Source organism: Meleagris gallopavo, chromosome 23 (assembly GCF_000146605.3).
Source record: "Meleagris gallopavo isolate NT-WF06-2002-E0010 breed Aviagen turkey brand Nicholas breeding stock chromosome 23, Turkey_5.1, whole genome shotgun sequence".
In the NCBI taxonomy this organism is placed as follows: domain Eukaryota; kingdom Metazoa; phylum Chordata; class Aves; order Galliformes; family Phasianidae; genus Meleagris; species Meleagris gallopavo.
This window is the reverse complement of record NC_015033.2, coordinates 5,940,258-5,947,711: the sequence shown is the minus strand read 5'-3', so window position 1 is coordinate 5,947,711 and position 7,454 is coordinate 5,940,258. Positions and strand designations below refer to the sequence as shown.

Below are 7,454 nucleotides of genomic sequence, written 5' to 3'. Positions count from 1 at the left end.
TGAGCGGGGACGGTGATTGGGGTGCCCTGGGGAGAGACTGGGGTGGGGGGGAGCGCGTCAGCCTGAACCGGCAGCCCGGGGAAGCGGCTCATTCCGTAGCTGGGACTCCGGGGATGCTCGTCCTGCTCGCCACTATGGGGGGGGGGGCTCACTTTGCAGCGTTGGGATGCAGCACATCCTGCACCCTGGGATGTTCCCCGAGGTACCGGGGCTTAGCATCCCCTGCGGGACGCGATGCAATTAGTCCCACTCTGGGGACGTGCCCTAAGGTGCTCACCTTGCACCGAGCATCCTCGGGGACTCAGCACATCTCACACCCCGAGGACGCAGCACATCCCCGTATGAGCATCCCGTGTCCCCAGCTCATCCCTCCCCGGATCTGGCATCCCATGACCCCAATCCCTCCGCGGGTACCGGGCTCTGCCACACCGCGTTGACGGCCGTCCTTTTGTTTTCCCATTTTCCCCATCCTTCCAGTGGTTATCGAAGACGATAGGATCGACGACGTGCTGCAGAACCTCTCCGAAAAGGCCCCCCCCGGCGTGTAATGCCCCCTCGGGAGGGATTTCTGCTCTCTGAGGTTATCGGCCAAAATCCCAGCACCGCCGGCGCGAGGACGAGCGGCGCAGAATCCCCCAACCCGATGCGAAATTACACCTAAAAATAACAACAAGAACAAAAACCAAGAACAAAAAATCATCGTCGTCACCACTCCCCCCCCAGCTCCCAAATGCCCCCGATGCAGTTCTGCCGTGGGGCTGCCCCATGGGGGTCCCAACCCCCGCCGAAGCTGCGTTCAGGCGGTGGAACCCAAGCAGAGGTTCCCTTCCCGGCGCTCCGTTCGTTTCAGTTTTTAATTTGATGTCTTTGGATGTTGGCGAATGCTATAAACCTATAGATATCTCCGTTTCATTTCGGTCGCGTTTTGAGGTTGGCGGGGGGAAAGAAACTTTTATAAAGGGATGGGTTTGGGGATGGGGTGGGGGGGAATGGGGTTTTTATTGACGGCGCTTGCACAAGGGAGCGATGGGAGGATGTCTATGGGGTCGCAGCTTTCCTTACAGCCATGCAGTGTGGTGTGGGTGACCTTCGTTTGGTTCATTTTTCTTCCCTCGTGGCATTTCCCTCTCTCTCATAGACCGTCTGTAAGGAAACGGATCAACGCCGACGGGAACTGCTGTAATCCGGAGTGCCAAACGCAGGGCTCCGTCGGGCTCTTGTGGGGTTTTTCTTTCCTTCTCTTTTTAATTTTTAATTTTTAACTATTTCGCATGAGAAGACAAAAAAAAAATAAGAAAAGAAGAAAAAAAAAGGGAAAAAAATATATATATATTCCCCTCTTGTGATGAGGGTGATTTTGTTGTATGTTTGCGGCTCGGAATGATGGAGCGTGGCCGGGTGTCCTCTCCTCCTTTATGGGAATATCGTGTCTGGTGCACTGTCCTCCACACACAGGGCTATTTCTGCAATGATGTACCAATAAAAAAGGAAAATGAGACAAAAGGCGGAATGCGCCCAGGCTGCTGTGCTTTGCTGAATAATTAATGGGTGTTAATATTCATCAGGGATGGGGTCATTGGGGTGATTGGTGGGAAAACACCTCCGGGGCTGGGGATGCGTTGATTGATTCAGTGTGAGGTGGATGGGATATGAGGATCCCAAAGGGTGGGGGGACCCCAAAAGGCTGGAGGACCCCAATAGTTCCTCAAATACGGGACCCCAGTAGTCCCCTTGGTTATGGTGAAGGGACCCCGAAAGGCTGGAGGATCCCAGTGGTCCTCCAGATGGTTGGGGACCCCAATAGTCCCCTTGGCTCTGAGTGGAGAGACCTCAAAAGGTTGGAGGACCACAATAGTTCCCCAAACTGGGGACCCCAGTAGTCCCGTTGGCTATGGGTGGAGGGATCCCAAAAGGTTGGAGGACGCCAATCATCCTTTAAATGGTTGGGGACCCCAATAGTCCCTTTGGTGATGGTGCAGGGGCCCCAAAAGGATGGAGGACCCCAATCATCCCACAAACTGGGGAGCCCAGTAATCCCCTTGGTTATGGTGGAGGGATCTCAAAAGGTTTGAAGACCTCAGTAGTCCTCCAGATGGTTGGGGACCCCAATTGTTTGCTTGGCTATGGGGTCATCTTGCCCTACAGAGTCCAGGAGGTCCCCAAAACAGTGCTGTGATTGCACCCAGGTTCATAATCTGGAAGTTCCATTGGGTGATTTTGGCCACGATATTCACCTTTTTGGGGTTGGGATCAGGGCTTTCACTGGGACCGTCTTTGTCCCCCTGGGGGCTGACCCATGCAGGGCACTTCTGCTGTTTATTTCTTATTACTTCCAGCCCACGCAGCTTCCTACAGGTGTAGAACAGATGGGAAGATCAGATGAAACTTTCCCTTAAAAACTCTTATTGTAATTATTATAATTTAACCTCTCCGCACTGCATTTCCCATGGGTTCAGCCATGGCTGCAGCTGGGATGGGCTCAGCACTGTAGAAAACCCTACAGAAGGGAATCCACAGAAAACCCTAGACCACAGGAAATCCTACAGATGGATGGCACCTGCTTGGGTAGATGTACCAAAAAGCCCTCATTTTGCATGAAAATGGGGTCTGCCCTCCCTGATTGTTGGATACATCTGCCCATTTCCTTTCCCTATACCCAAATTCCCCAAAGCCAGGAGGAGCTGGGAGGAAGCAGAGCCCAGTGCTGAGCACAGCGCGATCCTGCAGAGCCCCAGAGCCGCTGCCATGCATCTTTCATGTGCCATAAATAAGTAATGGGGCGGGCAGCAGCGGGGCCAGGAAGGGGGGAGAGCAGTGCTGGAGGAGTGAGCGTGGTGCCAAACCCCGCAGCGCTCATAGGAGGACGATCCCACACCCAGGTGAGCACTTCCATCCCATTCCCCTATGGGATTTGGGGCTGTGCGATTGCCTGTGGGCTCTGAGCCCTCCCATCCCTGTATATGGGGCAGGAATTCAACATCTGAAGTGGGAAAAGGCGAAGGATCCCATGGGGAACGCCCTATACTGGGATGCGGGTGGGGATGCCCCATCCTTGGGGTCCTCGCACAGCTCCTTATGGGTTTCACCCTTCCCTAAAGCAGCTGACTGATGGGAAAAGCCATTTCTAACCTCAAAAAAAAGCCTCTGGGCAGCTCTACACCTCCCCTTGCCAAAAAAAAAAAAAAAGGGGGGGGCTGAGAAACAGAGCATGGCTGCTGCAGAGCAATAGTACAACATGAGGGCTGCCCCGAGAAGAGCCCCGCTTTGCAAAACCCACAGAAAGCGCGGGCACTCACGGCACCACCCGAAATAAATCCTCATCCCCCAGCAGAAGTAGGGCACAGAAAGTAGGGCAGCAGCTCCCTGCAAAATCTTTTATTTATCGCCCAGGGAGCGGCGGTGCAGGGCATGGCCGTGAGAACAGCGGGGTCCTGGGGGTGGGATGGGGACCTTCTGTCCCTAAATAGTGCCGCTATGGGATGGAAATGGGGTCGGGGTTGGCTGGGTTGTGCTGCTGCGGGGAGTGATCGCCTTGAGGAAGAATAGGGTCACGGAGTTATTGGGGAATTGGGGAAATCAGTGGGAAAAACACAGAATTGGTCGTTCCAATGGCATTGGTCATTCCAACAACCAACGGCACTGAACCCTTCCTGTGCAGGAACTGGAAAAACCTGATGGCCGATCGCTTGCCCATGGGTTTTTGCCCACCCCTACTATGATGTGGGCCATGGGGCCATGCCCACTTCCACATCCCCACATAGGGATTTGGGGGGCTTTGCCCCCATTACCCTCCTCCATCCACAGCATCAGGAGCTCATGGGGCTTTTGGGGGCTCTTCCCAACTGCTTTGGGTTCTCCTTTAGAGGAGTAACATCTTGCTGCATGGAACCAAAGCATTGGGTTGAGTTTTCCTTCCAGGAAGGAGGATTTAGGGGTTTCATTCTGGGGGGAAAATAGGAAGAGAAGCCCTGAAGCGCCCCATGAGACACATCGTCACGTTGCTGTGTGGGGAAACATCACCAGCAGGAAAATGAGAGCTTCCCAGCCCAGATTTGGGAGTTACCATACCTGTAGGAGCCAGGTGCAATGGGGATGCAGCAGGACATGGAAGCATCCCACAAAACCCCCAGATCCCTCCTATGTGCTACGTTTTGCCCCTCCCCGGGCTTTTCATTTTCCTTCAGCCAGGAGTTAGAATTCCTCCACTCCTGCCAACAGCTGTTCCCGCTAATGAGGACGAAGCAAAACATCAGACATCTTAATTCATGCATTGCTCGAGGTGTCGAACTGTTGCGTTACACTCACACGCGGGAGGCACAGCACCGAAAATAAAGACCATCATTTTTCACAAGGGACCCGAATGCAGCACAAATGCCGTGGTCAACTCCAACCCCTGGTTCGATAGTCAGAGACTTGAGGGGAGGAATTCTTATTTTGAGGAGGTGGGCACACACACAGCCCTGCATTTGTGGGTTCAGGGGCATCTAACTCACCTCATCTGAGCATCGCTGATGATTTTTGGGGTGGGAGATGGTTTTGCCCCTTCCAGTGGGTTGGAGCACCAGCTCCCAACTTGGGATGTGGGGGGATGACAGAATAAAATAAAAACCAACACACATGTGAAATTTAAAAAATAAATAAATCAATAGAAGCCCAACATGTGATGCAACACCTTAAATACCGGGCGGTGAGTCACGGGGCTGGGGATCCAGGTTCTGACTCAGCGTGGTGGTTCTTGTTTCCCTCAATGGGCACTGAGGAGCTCATGCCAACGTGACCGTGTGAATATCTCTGTGCTGTGGGGAAGGAGAGGACTGGAAGGGCACACTCAGCCCCAAATCTAGGGATAAACGGCCCCAAATTTAGGGATTAAATGGCCCCAAATTTAGGGACATGGTTAGTGAGCATGGCGGTGATGGGTTGATGGTTGGACTTGGTGACCTTAGAGCTCTTTTCCAATCTTAATGATCTTATGAACCAACCCAAGGGATGGGGACTAGAGATGTCATCCCAGACCCCTGCACAGGCATATGGGGAAACAAACAAACAAACAAACAAACCCCCCAAAATACAATTCCTAATGGATCTGAAGCCCATCCAAAATCCATCCTTTGGAAAGGGTTAACCCAAAACAGAGCTGTGAATCCCCCAGTGCAATGGGTAGGGAGGAAGGAGAAGCTCACAGAGCTCCAGCTTGGCTTTTCTTGCTCATCTGCACTGTGATACTGCTGCATTCAGGAGGTTTAACGACTCAAACAATTAACGGGACCTCCCCAGAGGTGCAGTCTGCAGCCCAGATGCTCACCCTGGGAGAAGGGATTTGGAATGGGACCAGAGAGGTCCACAGCACCATCAGCACGAGCCCCGCTTTTTTTCCCCTAATATAGCAAATCCTGGCTTTCCCAATTAAATTGCAAACCTCAGAACGGACCGCACAGCAGCTGGAACAGAACCTGCGGAAGGAAGGGGACGGGGGGAACCTTTACACCACCTGCAGCAAATCCAACGTGCAGCTGACCCTGATGTCCTCACCGCTGTCGGCGCAGGAAAAACCCCCATGGGAAGAGCATTAGGAACAGCCTGACCCAGGGGAGCACTGCAGAGCCCGCGACCCCCATGGGGCACCCAAATCAACCCCCCCAGTGCCCCTTTTCTCCCGTGGGTCGAGGCGTTGGTGGATGCAGCTATTTTCAGGATGTCAGCGCCCACTGACAGCCCCACACGGCGCAGGGTGCATATGGCTCTTTATATATAGGATGCACGCAGGGACACGTCTCTGCCAAGCGGTTCCCCGGCTCTCTGCTCCCAAAACCTCAGGAGTTTGAGTTCAAAGTGCATCCCACACCCACGGGGGTCCGCATTCGGGAGCTCTGGATCCCAATGGGCAGAAGCCATCGGACCCACGTGTGGGTTGGTCACCCCGTATTGTTCTCAGTTGCTGGGATTTGGAGGTGCAGCCAAGGAAAAGCGACCGATTGTGTAACGTTTGGCTCCAAAAGCTCCTTACACAGTCGCATCTTTCTATTGGATTTCCCTTGCCCCGCGCCGCTGATTGCTGCGGTATTTATGTATAAATAGAAGCTGTCTTCCCATAATCTGCTCGTTTCTCCTCATTAACTCGGGGCTGAGCTCAGGCTCTGGTTTTGGAGATGCTGGGACCTGGTGGTGCTCAATGGATCCGTTCTCCCCCCAGACCGAGGTCAGTTTTCAAGCTGTTCTCTTTGGGTTTCCAAGCGACCAACGCAATGCAGCCCATTCAGGGCACCTGGTGCCCTTCTACCCCTCACAACCAGATAGATGCTGAGGAGAGAGGGGAAGAAATCCCCCAAACCCCCCATTCTCCAAATTCCCATTCCCAAAACCCACGTGTTTGCCGCCAGGCATCCCTCCTCACCCTCACCCCTTGGGGCACAATTCCTTCCCGTCCCCTTCCTCCATCCTCACACTGCTTCTCCCTCATTTAGGGAACGTCTCGATTTGCTAATTATTTTTAATCATTATTACTCATCTCTCCCTTCCTCCCCCCCAACACTCGGTCCCGGCTCCGTCAATCACGCTAATAGCTGTTTACAACCTATCATCAACTCTTGCATAACATCCACATGACTGTGCTCGGATGCCTCCGACACCCAGAGCTGCCCTGGGCTCTATTTTGGGAGAGCTGAGCCCACGGCACCGAGCGGCCGCGTCCCTCCTGAGAAGCATCCCTCGATGGGGATGGTGTTGGTGGGTTTCATAACCCGCCCATGCTCCGCCGATGCGCCCCATCTACGGAGAACACAAGGTTTGAGGTCTGGCCCTGCCTAGGACTGCAGTTTGGCACCAGGGATGCCCCACTCGGGTTGGTTCTCTCCCCAAAATCCCAACATCCATCCCACCTGCCCCCTGGAATTGGGGAAGCCAGTCTCTCCCCACGCAAATATTTGTTTTGCGCAACGCAGAGGGGCTCATTTATTAAGCTCCAGCTGATGACTGTATTCAAACTCATTTCTCCTAATGAGGCACTCACGGTCACTCCAGCAACAGCATCCCAGCAGCTACACTGCATCCAGCCCTCAGCCAAACCCGGAGAGAGCCATGGGGACCTGTCCCTACGCCAGGCAGACCCCACAACCCTCATCAGCAGCCCAATTAGGCAGCTGGAGGTGGCTAATGAGCCCAGAAAACAGTGGGCAGGCACGGCCTGGTGCTTGGCTGGCATGTGGTAGGGTGAGAGGATGTGAACAAATGAGTGTTTGCCATCCATGTGACTCAGCCAAGGGAGCAGCCGTGGGGCAGAGAGGGGAGTGGGGAAAGTAATGGGATGGGGTGGGGAAACACCTGCAAGAAGGCACTCATATCACTGCTCATCAAACCCCGCAGCCATCAGTTCTCCATGCACCACGGAAGCTCCAGGTGCATCTCCTTCTCCTCTGAGCCAAAATGAGGAAATCAAAAGGTGGGGTTTGGGGTTT

At 53.8% G+C, this 7,454-nt stretch overlaps 1 protein-coding gene across 1 annotated transcript in view; it reads right to left on the bottom strand.

The window, feature by feature from the left end:
• The window catches only part of LOC100540350 (von Willebrand factor A domain-containing protein 5B1), a 10,132-nt gene extending 10,040 nt beyond the window's left edge, over nt 1–92 (bottom strand). The window contains exon 1 of the mRNA XM_019622404.1: nt 69–92. Coding sequence (XP_019477949.1) covers nt 69–92 — 24 coding nt within the window. The remainder of the gene's footprint in view (nt 1–68) is intronic.
• Nucleotides 93–7,454: the final 7,362 nt, after the last annotated feature.